Source organism: Quercus robur, chromosome 4, assembly GCF_932294415.1.
Source record: "Quercus robur chromosome 4, dhQueRobu3.1, whole genome shotgun sequence".
Taxonomy (NCBI): domain Eukaryota; kingdom Viridiplantae; phylum Streptophyta; class Magnoliopsida; order Fagales; family Fagaceae; genus Quercus; species Quercus robur.
This window is the reverse complement of record NC_065537.1, coordinates 68,635,551-68,657,625: the sequence shown is the minus strand read 5'-3', so window position 1 is coordinate 68,657,625 and position 22,075 is coordinate 68,635,551. Positions and strand designations below refer to the sequence as shown.

Genomic DNA, 22,075 nt, shown 5'->3' with positions numbered 1-22,075 from the left:
AAAAAAAAGGTATATTTAAGGTTTTTGTTAACTTAAAAACTAATGAAAATCAAATGGTTAATAACTAAAATTATAGTATTAATAAAATATTTAATGAGACCATCCTAAAAAAATTACCGCGCGCAACGCGCGGGTATGCAACTAGTAATAAAATAAAAAGAGAGTCCAATATACAAATAATAAATGTTTAAAAATATAGAGAACTGTTCATTTTAACACAAAGAGACATGTTGTTTGCTCAATGGAACCGTCATCATCTATAGAGGAAAAAACAGTTTAAATATCATATTATGCACTAATCAATATCCGCTAAATCTTTTCGTTTTACTCAAATAATGGTTGTCAAAAATTAAAGCAATTGGTCTGCAAAACAAGAACAAAGGCTCTATCTTCCCTACAATGCAACAGTCTTACAACAAGGAAAACAATTGAAGAACAAGAATCTATTTTGTCTTACGTCCATCAGAAATAGATTCATGAGAGGCATATTGTATTTAATTCACTATCTAGATGATCTAGAGGAAAATTGTTGATATTGGTTCCTACATAATCTTTTGGCAATTAGCACAAAAATGATAAGGTAAGAATAATTAAATGGCCAGAATTTTCTTTTACCTCTGCATCACTTTGCAGCAAATTACTCCACTTTTGGGACATTTAATCAAACTGCTTCTCTTTGGCCTAAAAACTTTATACACTTCATTCATCCATCACACAATCCTCCATACCCTGTGTGTGCTGGCCCCCTTTGCATTGTTGCCCAATTTTCGTAGAGACAGCACAACCAAATGTTAAGAACCAGCCACATAAAAATTGAAGCATCAGAGACTGCATACAATGGAAATTATGAAGAATACACCATAAAATGGAACATTTCAGCACAAGAACAAAATTTTTGTTATTGTGTTTGCCAAAGAAAGAAAAAGGTGTTGAAGTGGGCCGTGTGTGGCTTGAATTGCCACAAGCCCACGTCGGTCACTATTGACCAAATCCTATTTGTAATAGGAAATTTTACTCCAGCCGGCTTTGACCTTAATATATATTATATTTCAAGTGCAGCCGTGTGAGATTAGAGAGAAATTCTAATTAACCTAGTGAGGAGCCGCATGAGAGGAAATAGAGAAAAGAGAGGCAGTCAGCTTCTATTCTTATTTTTTCTATGAGAGAGTGCTAGGATGTAATTGGGATTTGGGTTTCTTGAGAGTGTTCTTGTGCACTATTGTATTTTCCCTGATAATAGTGAAATCCCTACAACTCCGTGGACGTAGGCAAATTACCGAACCACGTAAATATTGTCTTGTGCGTGTGATTGTTTTTTCTTTGGCGTGTGTTTTCTCTATTTGTTTTGTTTCTCACAGGTTGAGATTTTGGTTAAATTCCCTACAACTGGTATCAGAGCCTAGGGTTAGGTTTGAGTGGGAGCAGTGGCAGAGGAAGCAGGAAAGGCGTCTGGAATAGAAAAGTTTGATGGCACAGACTTCGCGTATTGGAGGATGCAGATTGAAGATTATGTCTATGGGAGGAAATTGCATTTGCCTCTTTTAAGGACAAAACCTGAGGCTATGAAGGCTGATGAATGGGCTCTTCTTGACAGACAGGTACTAGGAGTTATCAGGTTAACTCTGTCTAGGTCTGTTGCACACAATGTTGTAAAGGAGAAGACCACAGCAGATCTGATGAAGGCTTTGTCTGGTATGTATGAAAAGCCTTTAGCAAACAATAAAGTGCACTTGATGAAGAAACTGTTCAATCTGAAGATGGCAGAGAATGCATCAGTAGCACAACATCTGAATGAATTTAACACTATCACAAATCAATTGTCGTCTGTAGAAATTGACTTTGATGATGAGATCCGTGCACTGATCGTTTTGGCTTCTTTGCCAAACAGTTGGGAGGCAATGAGGATGGCAGTAAGCAATTCTACAGGAAATGAAAAACTCAAGTATAATGATATACGAGATTTAATTCTGGCTGAGGAGATTCGCAGAAGAGATGCAGGTGAATCCTCAGGATCTGGTTCTGCCCTAAACCTTGAGACAAGAGGCAGAGGTAATAACAGAAATTCAAATCGGGGCAGATCAAAATCCAGAAATTCTAATCGGAACAGAAGTAAATCTAGATCAGGCCAACAAGTACAATGCTGGAATTGTGGGAAAACAGGTCACTTTAGGAATCAATGCAAAAGTCCTAAGAAGAAGAATGAAGATGATTTTGCTAATGCTGTAACAGAAGAGGTACAGGATGCATTACTTTTTGCAGTAGACAGTCCACTTGATGATTGGGTTTTGGATTCAGGAGCTTCGTTTCATACCACTCCACACCGAGAAATCATACAGAATTATGTTGCAGGTGATTTTGGTAAGGTGTATTTGGCTAATGGTTCAGCCTTGGACGTTGTGGGTATGGGAGATGTTCAAATATTGTTGCCCAATGGGTCTGTTTGGTTACTGGAGAAGATTCGACATATTCCTGACCTGAAGAGGAATCTGATTTCTGTTGGACAACTTGATGATGAAGGACATGCAATACTATTTGTTGGTGGTACTTGGAAGGTTACAAAGGGAGCTAGGGTATTGGCTCATGGAAAGAAAACTGGTACTCTGTAAATGACCTCAAGTCCAAGAGACATAATTGCAGTTGCTGATGCAAGTACTGATACAAGCCTATGGCACCGAAGACTTGGTCACATGAGTGAGAAAGGGATGAAGATGCTGCTGTCAAAAGGAAAATTACCAGAATTGAAGTCCATTGATTTTGACATGTGTGAAAGTTGCATCTTAGGAAAGCAGAAAAATGTAAGCTTCTTGAAAACTGGCAGGACACCGAAGGCTGAAAAATTGGAGTTAGTACACACTGATTTGTGGGGGCCTTCTCCGGTTGCATCCCTTGGAGGTTCAAGGTACTACATCACTTTCATTGATGACTCAAGCAGAAAGGTATGGGTTTATTTTCTGAAAAATAAATCAGATGTATTTGAAACCTTTAAGAAGTGGAAGGCCATGGTTGAGACAGAAACAGGTTTGAAAGTAAAATGTTTGAGGTCGATAATGGAGGAGAGTACATAGATGGAGGGTTCAGTGAGTATTGTGCTGCACAGGGAATTAGGATGGAGAAGACCATTCCTGGGACACCACAGCAGAATGGTGTGGCTGAGCGCATGAACAGAACTCTCAATGAGTGTGCTAGGAGTATGAGGTTGCATGCTGGACTACCAAAAACTTTTTGGGCTGATGCTGTTAGCACTGCAGCTTACCTGATAAACCGAGGACCTTCAGTTCCCATGGAGTTCAGACTTCCTGAGGAGGTTTGGAGCGGTAAAGAGGTAAAGTTTTCACACTTAAAAGTTTTTGGTTGTGTTTCTTATGTTCATATTGATTCTGATGCTCGTAGTAAACTTGATGCAAAGTCTAAAATATGTTTTTTCATTGGCTATGGTGATGAGAAATTTGGCTATAGGTTTTGGGATGAACAAAACAGGAAAATCATCAGAAGTAGAAATGTGAAATTTAATGAACAGGTAATGTACAAGGATAGGTCAACTGTAGTGTCAGATGTTACAGAGATAGATCAAAAGAAATCTGAATTTGTCAACTTAGATGAATTGACTGAAGGTACTATCCAGAAAAGGGGTGAAGAAGATAAGGAGAATGTAAATTCATAGGTAGATCTGAGTACACCTGTAGCTGAAGTCCGCAGATCTTCCAGGAACATTAGACCTCCACAGCGTTATTCACCCACTTTAAATTATCTCCTGTTGACTGATGGTGGTGAGCCAGAGTGTTATGATGAAGCCTTGCAAGATGAAAATTCAAGCAAGTGGGAGTTAGCCATAAAGGATGAGATGGATTCCTTGTTGGGGAATCAGACATGGGAACTGACTGAATTGCCAGTAGGAAAGAAGGCTTTGCACAACAAGTGGGTATACAGAATAAAGAATGAGCATGATGGTAGCAAACGTTACAAGGCCAGATTAGTTGTTAAAGGGTTCCAGCAGAAGGAAGGCATTGACTACAAAGAGATATTTTCTCCAGTTGTGAAGATGTCAACAATCAGACTAGTATTGGGAATGGTGGCTGCAGAAAACTTACATCTTGAGTAGTTAGATGTGAAGACAGCATTCCTTCATGGTGACTTAGAGGAAGACCTTTACATGATTCAGCCAGAAGGGTTCATTGCTCAAGGACAAGAGAATCTAGTCTGCAAACTGAAAAAGAGCTTGTATGGCCTAAAACAAGCTCCAAGACAGTGGTACAAGAAATTTGACAGTTTTATGCATAGAATTGGGTTCAACAGATGTGAAGCTGATCACTGTTGCTATGTTAAGTTTTTTGACAATTCTTACATCATATTACTGTTGTATGTGGATGATATGCTTATTGCAGGGTCTAGCATTGAGGAGATTAATAATCTGAAGAAGCAATTGTCCAAACAGTTTGCAATGAAGGATTTGGGAGCTGCAAAGCAAATCCTTGGTATGATAATCATTAGAGACAAGGCTAATGGTACATTGAAGCTTTCACAGTCAGAGTATGTGAAGAAAGTTCTCAGCAGGTTCAACATGAATGAAGCTAAACCAGTGAGCACACCCTTGGGTAGTCATTTCAAACTAAGTAAAGAACAATCACAGAAGACAGAAGAAGAAAGGGACCACATGAGCAAGGTGCCCTATGCCTTAGCTATTGGCAGCTTGATGTATGCTATGGTGTGTACAAGGCCAGACATTGCACATGCAGTGGGAGTTGTGAGCAGATTCATGAGTAGGCCTGGAAAACAGCATTGGGAGGCAGTCAAGTGGATTCTGAGATATCTGAAGGGTTCATCAGATACATGTCTTTGCTTCACAGGTGCAAGTTTGAAACTGCAGGGTTATGTAGATACTGATTTTGCTGGTGATATTAATAGTAGAAAGAGTACTACTGGGTTTGTTTTTACTCTGGGTGGTACAGCTATATCATGGGCTTCAAATCTACAGAAGATTGTTACTTTGTCTAGTACAGAAGCTGAGTATGTTGCAGCAACTGAAGCTGGAAAGGAGATGATTTGGCTACATGGTTTCTTAGATGAATTGAGTAAGAAGTAGGAGATGGGCATTCTACACAGTGACAGTCAGAGTGCAATCTTTCTTGCCAAGAATTTGACTTTTCATTCAAAGTCGAAGCACATACAGACAAAATACCACTTTATCCGTTACCTTGTTGAAGATAAGCTGGTAATGCTTGAGAAGATTTGTGGATCTAAGAACCCAGCAGACATGTTGACTAAGGGTGTCACTATTGAGAAGTTGAAGCTGTGCGCAGCTTTAATTGGTCTTCTAGCTTGAGGACGGGAGGATGAGTTGCAGGGATGAGGGATTGTGTTATGGAGGTTTGTGGCTGATGTTTGCAGCTTGTGAGCCCTTAAGGGCTAAGGTGGAGCTGATGGAGGAGTTTTCTCGTGTAGCTTGATCAATTCAAGCCAAGGTGGAGATTTGTTGAAGTGGGCCGTGTGTGGCTTGAATTGCCACAAGCCCACGTCGGTCACTATTGACCAAATCCTATTTGTAATAGGAAATTTTACTCCAGCCGGCTTTGACCTTAATATATATTATATTTCAAGTGCAGCCGTGTGAGATTAGAGAGAAATTCTAATTAACCTAGTGAGGAGCCGCATGAGAGGAAATAGAGAAAAGAGAGGCAGTCAGCTTCTATTCTTATTTTTTTTGTGAGAGAGTGCTAGGATGTAATTGTGATTTGGGTTTCTTGAGAGTGTTCTTGTGCACTATTGTATTTTCCCTAATAATAGTGAAATCCCTGCAACTCCGTGGACGTAGGCAAATTGCCGAACCACGTAAATATTGTCTTGTGCGTGTGATTGTTTTTTCTTTGGCGTGTGTTTTCTCTATTTGTTTTGTTTCTCACAGGTTGAGATTTTGGTTAAATTCCCTACAAAAGGAACTTTTCTTTTTGGCCAGAAAACAATATATATGAAGCTAAGCACAATAAAATCATGAGAATATTTTACCTCTGATGTATTTGGAGATGAGGTAGAGGCTGCAGCAGTAGAAGGTGCAACTAGGTCCAAAAGATTCAACCATTGGAAAATAAAAAGTTCCTAGGGTCATGTTTAAGCATTAGCAACCTGACTTATAAAAATTCAGTCCAATCGACCTTTGAAATTGTGCATGTATGAACAAATTGAACTCATTCAATCATTCTCTCTTTCTTATTTGACTATAAAAGCAAGTCTTCACACCATGTAGATTCATAAAATAATAACAAAAGTATTTAACGTAAATACATTTGAAACTTTTTTAAATGAATTAATTTAAATATCCTTTTTCTTCTAGTATTTTGAAGAAATCATGTATGTAATTAAAGTTTAGGTGGATGAAAAAGCAAAGAAATTTCAAATATATATATATATATATATATTAAATGATTTACCACTGTGTTCTTGACCCATGATTGCAGTTTTGAATAGGGTTCAAATTTTGGGGTTAAAAAGATAGATCCATACCTTAAGAAGTTTTGTGTTGCTTTATTATCCACATACACATATGGGACATGAGCAATGTTGGGCCAATCTTCTCCCGTTTGCCTCTGGCATCTTTGTTGTAAGAGGGGACACTCAGTAATTATTATTTCTTGTAAGACAGTGAGATTGTGAATCCCTTGAGGCAGTGATGTTAATTCCGGACATTTGTCAATTTCAACTTTTGTTAGTGATGTGAGGTTGCCTATCCATGCTGGTAAAGCCATCAAATTAGGACAATTAATAATTTTGAGATATTTTAGAGTGGTAACATGTTGAAGCCCATTTGGCAGAGACACAAATTTTGGAATTCTCTCTAAATGAAGAAAACGGAGGCTCCTAAGGCCTTGCCATTGCATGCCATCATCTTCATCGTTTAGTAGCGCAAGCTCATTGCAGTACATGATTTCCATCTCTTGAAGTGAGGTGAGATGTTGAATACCTTTACAAGGGAGAGACCTGAGTCCATTACAGTTGTAAATGAAGAGTTTTCGGAGAGAAACGAGGTTTCTAAACACTTCTCCTCTAGAAGAGATTCTAAATCGTTAACCTCTTCTAATGTTGCGGCTGTTGATGTCGTTGCTGTTCTTGATGGACTCTGTGTTGCTCCCATATTCATTGTCTGCTGAAATGCCTTCAAGCTAGTTGTATCTAATACAAGCCCTTCTTTGAGATATGGAAACAGGGGCATGGAATATGAAAGTTCAAATAGTGTAAAAACACTCTTGAAGGTTTAGACCCCCAATTTACAAATTAACCAATTCAAGCTTTATGTCAAACAACTAGTGTGCGGAAAATGAACAAAAGCTATAATATAGAATTGGAGAAACTATTTAAGCCAAATTAAAATCATAACCCACAACAGATAATAAAAGGCAAAGATAAAAGGAAAGGAAGATGCAAAAACAAAGACAACACGCGATGTGTTATCGAAGAGGAAACCAAAGCCCTCGACGTAAAATCTCTCCGTCGCCCTCCAAGCTTCTTGCTCCAACGAGGTTGCGCCGAACCTTTTTCTTTTCTAACTTCCCGGATTCCGCTACTTGACCATAGTATCAACCAATGTAGATTGTTTTCTTCCTAACTGCTTCCCAGAACACCAAACAGCCCTCTCACAGTAATGAATATGGTGAGAACAAGGTTTTGGTAAAATGCCTCTCAAGGGTTTGACAATGGAGAAGAAGAGAGTTGAGGAATTTGAAGAGACTCTTATGTAAAGATTGTAGATGAATAAATCTTGTTTTACTCTAGGGTTTCTCTCTCAAAATTCTCTCTGGAAGCTCTCTTTCATATGTGGGTATAAGGGGTATTTATACTGGGGTGAGAGGAGAATGTGAAACGTCAGGTTTTTCAAAACAGGGATGGCTCACGGCTTGGCCTCGTGACTTGACTGAGTCAGAGATCCAGTCGCGAGATAACCGTATGGCCAGTTGTCCTGTTTTGTCCTGTAGTGCTCCGGCTAGCATGACTGTTCACCTTCTGGCATGCTTGGCACGTGTGCTGCATCTGGCGGCTTGAAGCCGCGAGTCACCCACGAGATCAAGCCGCGAGTCTCTGTTTTCTTGCACACTCTTGAGCATTCAACACTCTATTTCACTCACTACCCTTACAACAAAACCCACCTAAATACAGGGTTACTAAATGCTGAAATACAAGCAAATTTGGCACAGAATAAAACCAATAAGATGGTTAATTAAATTCAACCTTACAGAACACATGTGAGGGCATTCGGTAATCTTTAAAAAAGAAAGACGAGGAAATGAGGGTAGTAAAAGATGGCCTGGCTCATTACCATCAACTTTCCTCCACAACCCTTCAAATTTGGGCATTCATACATTATGAGAGAAGATAAGGATGGAAGAATGTTGTTTTTGAGGAACCAAGTGCTTTACGAATGGAATCTTTTGATATGTATTCAAGTGCTTCCATATACTTAAGGATGACGGACTTTAGAAAAGGTAGTTGATTTAATGGTGGGAGGTGTTGCAAGTTTCTGTTTCTATAGAATTCCAAATCGACAATATTAGTGAGCGAAGAAACCCAACTTGGAATTATCACACCCATATAAAACCACAACTTCAAAGCTTTAAGATTTGGATGTGGTTGGAGCTTTTCTAGTGACATTTCATCATAACTTACATTATTTTCGGCCCAGCTTGAGTCCCACCATAATTTCAATTGTTGAAGTTGTTGTTTCTCCTTCAGTTTTGCAGCTTTACATTCCAGCTCCAGCATGTCATCTTTTCCATGTCCCAAATTGTTAATACTTAGGCTTCCTCCCAAATTACTTAACTCCTTCAATTCACTCAATCCACCACTACACTCAGCCTTGCTTACAACAAAAAGTGATAGTATCTCAAGAGAAGTACAAAGTTCAAGTCCAAGGGGTATATGAGTCAGTCTTTGACATTCAAAAATATCTAGATGCCTAAGATTGACAAAATTTTTAATTTCCCTCAGTAATTCTCTAAGCGACTTACAGTACTTGAGTTTTAATGTTTGCAAATTCAACAGTTTAGTAATGGAATTAGGGAGAAATTCAATATCTTCATTTTCAGAAAGATCAAGATATCGTAAATGTTTTAATTCTCCAATTGAATTTGGCACTATACATAGCTTTAATTTACTCAAATCTAATGTGCGTAAATAATTGAGATTTGAAATGAGTGCATCACAAGTTAATTTACCCAACTCTTGCCCTACACTAGCTCCAAGAATTGTTCGTATTTTCATTCCTTTAACCATGGGGATTGGGAATTGCCTCAATTAATACCTAAGATCAAATGATACATGACGAAGATTTTTATCAATATTTTCCTCACTTAAAGTTAACATGGTACTTTCTGCCCCAACCACAAGATTTGCTAGATCATGCATGAGATCGTGCATTTTGCAAAATACTATATTGCCCAATTCATCTTTTATTACATCTTGAAAAAAAGACCTCCAAAGTAATACCATAAAATACTCTTTGCCAACATCCTCAATACGTTGCTTTGAATTTGATAATTTAATAAAACCTTGTGCTGCCCAAAGATGAATAAGTGTTTTTACATCAATTTCGGAATCTTTTGGAAACAATTTACAATAAGCAAATCATTGTTTTAAGTGTGATGGTAGATGATCATAACTCAACTTAAGTGTTAATGAAATATCATATTCTTCTTGTTGTGTTATTTTTGAGAGTTCATAGTTTTTTGTAGAATTGCCATTCATTTTCTGAAGGTTTGGAACGTAGCAAGCTTGCTATTGTCCTTACGATGAGAGGTACCCCACCACACTTTTCCACAATCTCTTTTCCTATGCTTATAAAGGCTTGGTGTTCTAGCAGTTGGCCTTGTTCAAATGCCATTTTTACAAACAAGCTCCAACTCTTTTCTATAGGTAGGCCTTTTAGAGCATACCATGAAATTGACCCTATTATCCATGCTACCCTTTTTGAGCGTGTGGTCACAATTATCCTACTTCCCCTTGCACCAACCATTAGCAAATTTCTCAAGAGAAGCCATTTCTTTTTATCCTCAATCCACAATTTGTCCAAGACAAGCAAGTATTTTTTTTTTTTTCCATTGAATCCTTCTCAAAACTGTTTTTCCAAGATCTCAAGGCTTCCTTCATGCTTCCTCTTTGTCAACTGTTCTAAACTTTCTTTAACAATTCGTTTTACATCAAAGATATCAGAGATACAAATCCATAGCTTTAGCTCAAAATTTTTGTCCACATTTTCATCACTATATACTAGCTGAGCTAAAGTTGTCTACTTATCTTCCCCAATCCTCCAATGCCAACTATTGGAAAGATAGAAATATTCTCTACAACATTATCATTAAAAAGACGTTCTATAATCACTTCCTTATCATTCTCTCTCCCAACAACTTCTTCAAATACAAAAGAATAAGTTCTCCTTTCCCTGTTCATGACTTGTGGCTCAACGAAGTTTTGACTAAAATGAAAATCCTCCTTAACTTCTGCAATGGCATTTAGACTCTCCCTAATTGCTTTTATTTCATGACCCATCTTAGGACTAAAAGTAAGCCGGTTAGAACTTGAACAGAAAATGCGTACCTTCTTTGTCATCACTATCTGTCGCAAAACATCAGTGGAGAAATCATCCAGCAAGTCATCTGCATCATGGAGAACATCCTTAAGCTTTTTGAGCCAATCTTTGATCTGATGGTCTTGAGAACTCTGCTTTTCTGCATCTAGAATCACTGCTTGGATTGTGGAAACTGTGTTTGTTAGTTTTTCAATCTCTGTTTTGACACTAGAGGCCAGTTTGACCTCTTGGAGGGTTAAGGAACGCAGCAGTTCAAGGACTTTTTCTGCAAGGTGGAACAAAGCTCCTTCAGCCATTGTTTTTCTTACAGGATTATTAGATGAGCTTAGAGTAGCCACACACACATTTATCTTCTAATCCAAAATCTTGTAGTGTGTCTTTGAATGGTTGGTGGTGGCACAAACACCACCCCACACGGTTCTGTTGATGCTGACACTAGGAGAAAGTAGTTGTGTAAAAGTACAACTATATATATAGAAAATAAAAATAAAAATTTTAAAACTATATTTATCTAAAATAGACTAAATAAATAAATAAAAATAAGTTGAAACAAGCTTTACTAGAATAGAGTCTCATTTAGAGCAAAGGTGTTCATAATGTATTTGTGTTACATAATGTATAAATCTCAAATTTTATTATTAAAAAAAAATGGTAGATGATTCAAGCATTTTTTTTTAAAAGTAAGCAAACTTCTTGTAAAATTCTTAAAAGAAATTTAGTATTAGGATTTTAATTGCACTTGTGTAGACTTCTTGAAAATCAAATACAGAGGGTTTCGCCAAGGACATAATGTTTTATTAGTATACTTAAAAAGTGTGCTATATAAAAAACTTGTCCTACAAAATGTAACACTTATGGGGAAGCATATATTCATATGATGTAATCTTGTATAATACCTAATGTTTAGTACATGTTGCTCTATTTGTCCTATACACTATTAGCCCTATTTGAAAAATCCAACTTTTTAGAAGATTGTTAATTAATACATTATCTTTCAAATGGAAATGTACAAATTTCAAGTCATCATTTTCTTAAGTTTGGTATCATTAAAAAAAAACTTTTTCTTAATGCTAATATACTATTAAATTCTCCTTAAAATATTTTCATAAAAATCCTTTAAAAAAATATTAAAAAAAAAACAAGTTGAAACAAGGATTGCTACAATAAAGTATCACTTTCAGACGTATAATAGTCTCATTTACAGTGAAGGTGTTCATACATATGTAAAACTTGAGTCATACAACACATTGTATAAATCTGAATTTTTATTATGAAAAAAAAAAAAAAAGATTTTCTTTCTGGAGTATTCCTTCACCATATAAAAATAATAATACAAAACATAAATTGACATACAAGTATGGACAATGGATCCCATCAAAAAAAAAAAGTATGGACAATGGAGAGCACCCTAGCTATGATCAAATCCAGGTAGCAAAGAAGAACCTAATAAACTGGTTTCACACGAAAATGCCACACAAAGCTGGCCACCCAAATCATAAAATTTGAAGAAATGAAATATTTGATAGTCAAACTGACAGCAACATTAAACAAGTTGAGAATTGCAAATTCAGCATTCCTAATGAAATGAATGGATCTGTTCAATTGTTCTCATTCTCTGGCGCAACTGTTGAAGATGACTAATACTTTTCCAAACGAGAACAATAACCAATCCACATTATTATGTGATCTTAACCATCTTCCTTGTAATGAGTCAAATTCCAGACTTGACATAAAATTTGCGCTCTGTATTAATGGTGAATAATCCCCTTTTGATGACCCTCAAATAGTTAACTCCACAATCATAGTATTGATATCCCTGACAAAGAATAAGGGAGTTAGAGAAACTTTTGTTATCTTCAAATACCTAGAGATATGATCATGCATGCAAATAACTTTCACCCCATAATGAAAGGAAACAAGGTAGTTTTCCATAGTAAATTAAAGAATAGAGTCTACAATTTAAATATTAGATATTTAAAAATATAAAGGAACTGTCAATTTTACAAAAAAGAAACATGTAGGCTCACCTCTCATGGAAAAGGAGTTTTGAGACAAGTTGTGTGCTCAATGGAACCGCCATCTACAGAGGAAACAATGATTAAAATATCATATTAAAATATCAATAACAGCTTAATTGCATCATTTACTCAGAATATTATAGCTACCTCTTCTTTGCACTCTAATAACCCATAAGAATAGCTGTACAACATTGAAGCAATTAGTTGGCAAAACGAGAACAGAGGCTCCAAGTATCTTACCTACAAAATATAATGCAATAGTCTTCAACAAAAAAAAAAAAAAAAAAAAAAAAAAAAAAAAAAAAAAAAAAAAAGAAGAAGAAGAATAAACCAACAAGAACTTCTTGAAGTAATCTATGACTATGCTGACCAAAATAAGTAGGACCAAAAAAAATCTAAGACAACTCCAGCAAACATTTGGGCAAAGGATGAGTGTAACAGGAATGAACTATTGACAAGATTTGGAAGGCATACGCTCACACTTAAAGTGGAAGGAATTAGTTGGATTTAACTTCTTTTTTTTTTTTTTATTTTTTTTTTTTAGGACAAGATGTAACCTAGTTGGATTTGACTTCAATTGTTGTGAGAAATATGTAAAATTGCCTTTTCTGAAGGCTTCTCAAAACTTGCTTCTAGAGAGAATACAGAAGGACAAAACTTCAATCACCAATTCTTCCTTGATTAACAACTTCACCAAGCAGCAATATTCGTACAAGGTAAATTCCAAGATTATAACTTACAACAACAAAATGTAACAGGAGAATTCAGGTGAAAAGGCAAGGTACTCCAAGTGGAATTCAACCAAAATTCTCCCTTTTCTTTCCTCTCCATATTACACAACGATAGGATCATCTTCACACTTTGCACTTACTTCAAAGAAATTGTTAAAGTGACCTTCATCCCAACCACAAAAGAGAAAGAATATTATTGGGAAACTGATACTATAACATGAAACAGACATTCCTATCATTAGCACAACTCCAATTAATTGTGATCTTAGTGGAAAATCGATTTTTTCTAACAAGCTTGATGATACTTTTCTGCCCCTTTTTGTTCTTTCTTTGTGTTATTTCACTTTCAGCTTGAAATCTTCCTCGACTAGATGAACAGGATTCCAGTGCATGTGTATTTAAGTTTTTGAGTTCAAGTTTTCAGCATTAATAAACCATCATAAAATAATAGGTAAAGAAGTAAGAGAAAAGACGATATTCCACAGTTCTGTTTGAAATTTTGGAGAAAAATTTTATCATAAGTACAGAACGCTTATGTATAACAGGGAACACACCCAAAAAATAAAATAAAAAAATCTGAAAGCATACCTGGAAGTTATGAAGTATCTGCAAAAATGAAACATTTTCAGCACAAGAACAACAGAAAAATTTATTGAGCTTACTACAGAAAGAGCTCCTCTTTTTGGGAGGACAACAATAAGAAGCTAAGGCACAATGAAAATGATAAGAATATTTTACCTTGATATATTTGGAGATGAGGTAGAGGCTGTAGCAGTAGCAGGTGCCACAAGATCCAAAGATTTAATCACTAGGGAAAAAAGTTTTTAAAGTGATTTGGCCTATAAAAGTAGGAAAATAAAAATTAAAAAAGTAACAAAGTTTATATTGCTAGTAATTTTCCTTTTTGATACTATATTGCTAGTAATTTTCCTTTTTGATACAAAAAATTATAATATAAAGGAAAAAAATTGACCAAACAGAATACATTAAAATAAGCTAATTCCTGCAGTCTTAGTTGGCAGGGTAGATACTCCCTCAAAGTGTTAAAAGATTTTCTCCATTTCTACAATTGTCAGAATGCAACCAAGAACATCACCTCATCACATCAAAGAAGTTTTACGTACAAAGATATAGATGTTATCCTTTCTTCTCCATTTATGTGATGAGATCATATATGTAGCAACAGTCCTTTGACCATACAAAAAGGGAACAAAACAGATAAGAGATTTCCAAAAAAAAAAAAAAAAAAAGGAAATAGATGATAACCTTGAGTTCATGACTTGTTGCACAATTTCAGGGCCAAAAAGTTTTGAATAGGGTCCAAATTTTGCACCAGCTTAGTTGTTGCCTTAATTTGTTCTGCGTGAGAAGTCATTTGATTGAGAAGTTCTTCAAAATATCAAAACTGAAAAGGCAAAGATGAAGAAGAAGAAGAAGAACAAGAAAATTGGTGTTCGGATCTGCATAAAAAACCAAATACCTGAAGTAGTAAAAGATGCCAACCGATTCAACTCTTTCCCTCCTATATTCATGTTTGCTGCCTCATGTTCACATAGGGACCCCACGGCCAAAATTCAAAACCAAGGGCCACGGATTTAGCAGAGAGAGAAACTGCCAGATTACCAACCATTGGAAAAACGAAAAGTTCTAAAACTTGGGTTCTGTTTTGAGCATAACAACCTCGTATATAAAAATGGGTAAAGTAACAAAATCCTCTAATCTTAATTGGGATTCAAGCAAAAAGGAAAACCTTCATTGGTAAATTTTAATCGAGTAAAAGATCAAACTCAATCCAATCCACATTTCAATTTGTGCATGAATGAACAAATTAGACTCATTCAGTCATTCTCGCATTCTTCTTTGACTTCAAAGTCAGTCTTACATCAACAATTCAACATGTGAGGAAGCAAACAAAAAATTTCTGTTTAATCATCTCATTAAAATAAAATATGTTACTTCCTCAACAAAAGAAGGAAGTTAAGAAATGAAAGAATAAAAGAACAAATGAGAGACTTTTAAATGAACAAAAGAGAATCAACCAACAAAATACCTAAAAATAAGCTAATTCCTGCAATGGTAGTTGCTAGATTAAGTCCTCCTCTTGGAGTGTTAACAAACTGACTTTGACTCTGATTCTGCAATTATTTAGAAGCAATCATACACACATCATATTATATTCTTATGTAAAAAGATATAAATAATTAGAATTTTAAATATAGGATTGCATTATCTTAATCTTTCTTGTTCAAATAACTTTGTAATTAACATTTTATAGACTGGAAAAAGAAAAAAGACAAAAAAGAAAGAGAATTTTAAATTGGTTTAGTTGAGCATAAGAACAAATTTGAATAGTTTTAGAAGTAGTTCAAAATATCAAAATCCTCAAAAACCAATGGTTGGTTTTTAATTTGGGATGAAAAGATAGATAGATAGATAGATGCATACCTGAAGTATTGTTTCATCTTGGTGGATCAAACCATCCACATACACGTATGGGACATGAGTAATGATGGGCCAATCTTCACCTGTTTGCCTCTTGCATCTTTGTTGTTAGAGGGGATGATCAAGAATTTCCAACTTTTTTAAAGGGGTGAGATTGCAACTCCCTTGAGGAAGTGACATCAGATTGGGACAATTATCAATTCCTAGTTCATATAAAGACATGAGATTGTGAATCCCTTGAGGAAGTGACATTAGTTTGGGACATTCCCAAATGTTAAGGCTTTGTAGTGAGGTGAGGATGCCTATCCAATGGAGAGAACCCAGACCATCACACCTTTTTATATAGAGTTCCCAGAGAGAAATGAGGTTCTGCAGCCTCTCCTTTGGAAGAGATTTTAAATTGTTAATCTAATATAAGCCTAAAACCTCTAATTGAGAGAGAGAGGAAAGTAGGTTGATGTTGTTGCTTCCATTTTCATTGTCTACTCCAATACCTTCCAGTTTGGGACATCTAATCAAACAACCTCTCTTACCCATCACAGCTCAGCCATTCTTACTCCTTCTACGTCTCTTTGGCCTAAAAACTCCATACACTCTATCCATCCATTACACTGTGCTCGCCCCCTCTTCTTTCCAGTGATTATAAAAAGAACATGCGTCATGTTGCCCATTGTTCGAATAGAGACTGAACAACTAAAAGTTAAGAAGCAAAGGCTATGCTTTTGGAGGTAGTCAAATAGACAAAATACTAACGATAGAGAAAATGAAAAGAAAAATGGTGTTATCCTCAAGTCTTAATTGGAATACAAGTGAGATGAAGAACCTTAATTAGTAATATTTAATTGAGTAACAGATAAAAACTCAATCCAATCTACCTTCAAATTTGTGCATGTGCAAAAAATTATACTCGTTCAGTCACTCTTGTGTCCTCCTGAGTTCTGACTTTAAAAAGTCAGTCTTTACATCAACATGTGAGGAAGTAAACAAATATCCCCCCCCAACCCCCCCCCCCCCCCAACAAAAAAAAGTTAACCACCAAAATACTTTTATAGTAAGCTGATTCCCTGTAATGTCATAGTTGCCTGGTTATATTCCTCTCTTCAAAATGCTACCAAATTTGCTACAATTCTGCAATTATTAAGAAGCAGCCATATAGGTCATTTCATCAACACAAGCTTAGATGCAATGATATAAATCATTAGAATAAAAGAACAAAAGGAAGAATATACAATTATCCCTTTTTATTCTCCTAATAATTTAAAGAAATCATGAATCTAATTAAAGTTTAGATGAAAGAAAAAAGTAAAGGGAATATATATTTTTTTTAATAAATAAAGATGATTACCATTGAGTAGAAGACTGTACTTGCCTTAATTTCTGGGCCATAAAGTTTTGAACAAGGTAAGCCAAGTTTGTCCTTAATTTGTTCTGCGTGAGAAGTCAAATGATTGAGAAGTTCTTCAAAATATCAAAACCTCAAAAAGCAGAAAGAAGAACAAAAAAATTGATTTTCAGTTGTGCATAAAAAGCAAGATACTTGAAGTAATTAAAACATAATTTGTAATTATATTCTATTAACATATACAAATTCAATTCAAACTATCTTTGAATTAGTGCACTTATGAACAGATTAGGCCCATTCGTTCATTCTCTTATTCTTTTTTAACTTTTTAAAGCCAGTATACACACAAACATGTGAGGAGTATTTTGGTTTAATCATCTCATGAAAAGCATTTAGTAGATATATGTTAAAAACTTTTATGAATAAAAATAAAAAAATAACTACCCAAATACCAGTTTAGTAAGCTAATTCCTGCAGTGTTAGTTGCCTAGTCAAGTCCTCCCTTCAAAGTTCTAAGAAATTTGCTATGATTCTGCAATTATGAACACAAGCGACCATATATGTCATTTCATTAACACAAGTTTAGATGAAAAGATATAAATCATTAGAATAAAAGAACAGATGATAAAACAATTATCCTTTTTTATTCTCCTAATAATTTGAAGAAATCGTGTGTCTTATAAAAGTTTTGATTGGAAAAAAAGAAAATAAATGAATACCACTGAGTTCTTGACCTGTTGCACAATTGCAGTTTTTGAATAGGGTCTGAATTTTGCACCTAAGCTTGTTCTATGACTCAGTTCTACATAAGATGTCAAATGACTAAGAAATTGTTGTCAGCAGATTCTGATAATTCACTTGCAATTCTGGGACATGCTGCACAATTGCAAGGCCTGAAAGTTTTGAATAGGGACTGAATTTTAAGTTCGTGAAACCTAAAAAGTCCAATGCCTGATAAATTCTCCAAGATATATCGAAACAAGATTATTGGTGTTGGTTTCTTCATTAAATGTCAAATACCTGAAGTTGTTAAAGATGCCATTAGATTCCAACTTCTATCCAATATTCTCTCCTACTCATGTTTGTGGGACTGTATTTGGACCCCACTGATTAGAAAAGAACAAATGTGCTGCTGCCTCAAGATTAGAGGGACCTTACAACCAAATGCAGCAAGGACTACGACTTTAGGAGGTAGAGAAATTGACAAAATAACAAGCACTTGAAAAACCAAAAGTTCTTAAACTTGAGTGTTGCTCTGAAATTAACAACCAATTATTCAAAATTTTTTGGGGGGGGGGGGGGGGAGTAAGCAAAATGAGGGATCTTCAAGTCTTAGTTATTCAAGTAATAAAAAAAGTAATTATCCCATCAAAAGCAGTAACTAAACCATTAGTTATTTTCTATATATCAATAGTTCAAATGAGAATTTAAAAATTAATCTTAATAGACATATAGACCTGCAAAATAAGCTAATTCTTGCAATGGTTTTTGCAAGATTAATTCCTCCTCTAGAAGCTAATAAATCGTCTCCGATTCTTACACAAATTCTGCAATTATTAAGAAGCAACCATACACACATCATATTATCAACATGCTCTTAGGTACGTAGATATAAATCATTAGAATTAAAAGAAAGAAAAAAAAAGGGGGATTGATTACATTATCCTAATTTTTCTTGTTCAAATAACTTTGTGAAGAAATCGTGTGTGTAATTAACATTTTATAGACAGGAAAAAGTAAAAAAAAAGAAAAAAGAAAAAAAAAAGACCGGAAATAAAGAAAGAGAGTTTTAAATTGGTACAGTTCAGCAGAAGAAAGAAGTTGAATAGTTTTAAAAATTGTCCAAAGGTAAGAATAGTTCAAAGGTAAGAATAGTTTTAAATTGGTTCAGTTCAGACCAGTAGTTGATTTTTAATTTGGGATTAAATGATAGATAAGGTAAGAATAGTTCAAAGGCCAGAATTTGCTTACCTCTGCATCACTTTGCAGTGAATTACTCCGTCTTTGGGATTTTTAATCAAACTGCTTCTCTTACTTATCACGTCTCAACCATCCTTAATCATTCTACCACTCTATGGCCTAAAAATTCCATGAACTCTATCCCCCATACTCGTGTGGGGGGCCTGCAGGTTGGCCTCCTCTTCTTCACAGTGATTAGAGAAAAGAACATGTGTAATGTTGCCCAATATCAAACAACATCTGCACAACAAAGAGTTAATAACCGAAGGGGCTTTAGGAGGTACACAAATAGAAAAAACACCAACCACATAGAAAATGAAAAGTTCCTAAGCTTGGATGCTGCTTTGAGCATTAATAACCCACCATAAAATAATACATAATGAAGTAATAAAAGGAGGGCACTCTGAAATCTGTTAGACAATTTATCATTGGATTTGTGCATGTCCAGAAACACTAGACTAAATAAATCAACTAAACTAATCTCATATTATACTTCTGACTTAAATGAATTCTCTAGAAACATTTGGGAAAAGAACAAATTATTTAGCCTTATTGTCTTAACCCATAAACTATATAATTCATTAGTTATTTAACAATTACCCAATGACATTGTGGAAATCAATTTCTAGTATATATAAGAACATGTTTTAAGCTTATATATAGAGAAAATAATTGACCAAACAGAATCCATTTAATAAGATAATTCCTGCATTGTTAGTTGGCATGGTAGATACTCCCCTCAAGTGGTAAAAGTTTTTCTCTATTTCCACAATTGTCAGCAAAGCAACCAAGTACATCAGCTCATAACTTAAAGTCAAAGATATAAACGCTATCCTTTCTTCTCCATATATGTGAAGATGTCATATATGCAACAATGGACTTTTGAACATACAGAAAGGAAACAAAACATTAAGAGATTTCCCAAATGTTTTTTTTTTTTAAGAGAGAGAAGATGATTACCATTGAGTCCACTAATTGTTACACAATTTCAAGGCCAAAACTTTTTGAACAGGGTCAAAATTTTGAGCCAGGTTTGTTGTTGCCTTGATTTGTTCTGTGTGATAACTGATAAGTCAAATGATTGAGAAGTTAAATATGCAATTGAGGATTCCAGTCTTATTTTCTTTCCCTCCTACCCATATTTTTGCTGCCTCATGTTCACACAGGGACTCCATTGCCAAAATTCAAGAAGCAAGGGCCACCGCTTTGGCAGAGAGAGAAAGTTCCAAAATAGCAACCATTGGAAAAACCAAAAGTTCTTAAACTTGGGTGTTGTTGTTTTGAGCATAACAACCTATTATATAAAAATGGGTAAAGTAAGAGAAATCACAGTATCCTCTAATCTCTATTGGTATTCAAGCAAAAAGAAAAACCTTAATTGGAAATTTTCAATTGAGTAATAGATAAAAATTCAATCCAATCTACCTTTGAATTTGTGCATGAATGAACAAATTAGACACATTTAGTCATTCTTTCGTTCTTATCTGACTTCCAAGTCCGTCTTCACATCAACGATTCAACATGTGAGGAAGCAAACAAATATTTTTCGTTTATTCATCTCATTAAAATTTTTAACTTTTAGAAACGATAGAATAAAAGAACAAATGAAATACTTAAAAAAAAAAATCCTAATAATTTGAAATAATCATCTACATAGTTTTTGAATAAAAGAACGAAAAGATTACCACTGAGTTCTAGTTCTTAAGCCGTTGCACAATTGCAATTTTTGAAAAGGTTCCGAATTTCGAGGCCAAGCTTGTTCTTTGTCTCAGTTGGTTCTGCATAAGAAGTCATATAACTAACAAGTTCTCCAAAATATTGCAAATCTCAAAAGGCACCAACAAGAAGAAGAAGATAGATGCATACCTGAAGAAGAAGAGGCTGACTATAACTGTGATTGTGATTAAGATTCTGCATTTATTAAGAAGCAACCACACACACATCATATTATCTTAGGTACAAAGATATAAATCATTAGAATGAAAAGAAAGAAAGAAACAAAAGGATGAATTACATTATCCTAATTTTTCTTGTTCAAATAACTTTGTGAAGAAATCATGTGTCTAATTAACATTTTATAGAAAGGAAAAAGATAAAAAAAAAAGACCAAAAAGAAAGAAAGAAAGTTTTCAATTGGTTCGGTTTTCAGCATAAGAAAAGAAGTTGAATAGTTTTAAAAGTTGATTTTTAATTTGGGATTAAAAGATAGATAGATGAGATGCATACCTGAAGAAATTGTTTCTTCTTACTAGTTCAGCCAATCCATATATACACGTGGGACATGGGCAATGAAGGGCCAATCTTCACCTATTTGCCTCTTGCATCTTTGCCCTAAGAGGGGACAATCATTAATTGTCAAGTCTTTTAAAGAGGTGAGATTGCGAATCTCTTGAGGAAGTGATGTCAGATTGTTACATCCCACAATTTCAAGGGTTTTTAGTGATGTGAGGATGCCTATCCAAGGGAGAGAAACCAATCCATCGCAACTTTCTATAGAGAGTTTCCGGAGAGAAACGAGGTTCCGCAGCCCCTCCTCTTGAAGAGATTCGAAATCGTTAAAATCCTCTAATCGTAATTTCTGTAATTGAGAGAGAGGAAAGTAGGTTGATGTGGTTGTTGCTCCCATTTTCATTTTCATTTTCATTGTTTGTTCCAATACCTTCCAGCTACACCCCCTCAATGATAACACTTCTTTCAAATATGGAAATGGGGGCATGGAAGTCAGGTTAGGGCACTTTTTGATATATAATTCAGAAAGAGAAGGAGGAAATGATGGAAGTAAGAGATGGTGTGGCTCATTATCATCATCATCTGAATTCCTCCACCATCCCTTCAGATTTGGGCATCCCCTTATATATAGAGAAGATAAGGATGGGAAGAATGGTGTTTTTGAAGAAGAAGAAAAAAAGGAAGCACCCAACACGTTACTAACACTGTCTTCATCTATCCATATGTATTTAAGTGCATACATATATTGAAGAGAGACATACTTGAGAAAAGGGAGTTGATTTAACGA

General features: G+C 35.2%; 1 protein-coding gene and 2 long non-coding RNA genes across 11 annotated transcripts; all 3 read right to left on the bottom strand.

Annotated features, from left to right (window-relative positions):
- Window positions 1–386: 386 nt before the first annotated feature.
- Window positions 387–10,890, bottom strand: LOC126724207 (putative disease resistance protein RGA1). The gene is made up of 3 exons (XM_050428639.1): window positions 6,496–10,890; window positions 6,001–6,090; window positions 387–828 (listed from the first exon to the last, which is right to left on the bottom strand). Exon 1 carries the CDS (start codon window positions 9,253–9,255, stop codon window positions 8,347–8,349), a length of 909 nt encoding a protein of 302 aa, XP_050284596.1. The 5' UTR covers window positions 9,256–10,890; the 3' UTR covers window positions 387–828; window positions 6,001–6,090; window positions 6,496–8,346.
- Window positions 10,891–12,104: 1,214 nt separating this feature from the next.
- Window positions 12,105–22,075, bottom strand: LOC126724218 (uncharacterized). 7 transcript variants are annotated; one of them, XR_007654809.1, is made up of 12 exons: window positions 21,286–22,075; window positions 20,926–20,970; window positions 20,745–20,837; window positions 20,485–20,560; window positions 14,797–14,996; window positions 14,583–14,675; window positions 14,055–14,155; window positions 13,905–13,922; window positions 13,326–13,479; window positions 12,733–12,825; window positions 12,595–12,647; window positions 12,105–12,383 (listed from the first exon to the last, which is right to left on the bottom strand). It is a non-coding gene; the product is annotated as an uncharacterized LOC126724218 (long non-coding RNA). The 7 variants fall into 7 exon arrangements; XR_007654810.1 differs by lacking the exons at window positions 20,485–20,560; window positions 20,745–20,837; window positions 20,926–20,970; window positions 21,286–22,075 and adding exons at window positions 15,367–15,451; window positions 15,762–16,384; window positions 16,634–16,731 and having other exon boundaries at window positions 14,797–14,927; XR_007654806.1 differs by lacking the exons at window positions 20,485–20,560; window positions 20,745–20,837; window positions 20,926–20,970; window positions 21,286–22,075 and adding exons at window positions 15,067–15,193; window positions 15,367–15,451; window positions 15,762–16,724 and having other exon boundaries at window positions 14,797–14,927.
- LOC126724219 (uncharacterized) lies at window positions 16,792–18,271 on the bottom strand. 3 transcript variants are annotated; one of them, XR_007654814.1, is made up of 3 exons: window positions 17,820–18,270; window positions 17,553–17,632; window positions 16,792–16,886 (listed from the first exon to the last, which is right to left on the bottom strand). It is a non-coding gene; the product is annotated as an uncharacterized LOC126724219 (long non-coding RNA). The 3 variants fall into 3 exon arrangements; XR_007654812.1 differs by lacking the exon at window positions 16,792–16,886 and adding an exon at window positions 17,061–17,186 and having other exon boundaries at window positions 17,545–17,632; window positions 17,820–18,271; XR_007654813.1 differs by lacking the exon at window positions 16,792–16,886 and adding an exon at window positions 17,061–17,186 and having other exon boundaries at window positions 17,820–18,269.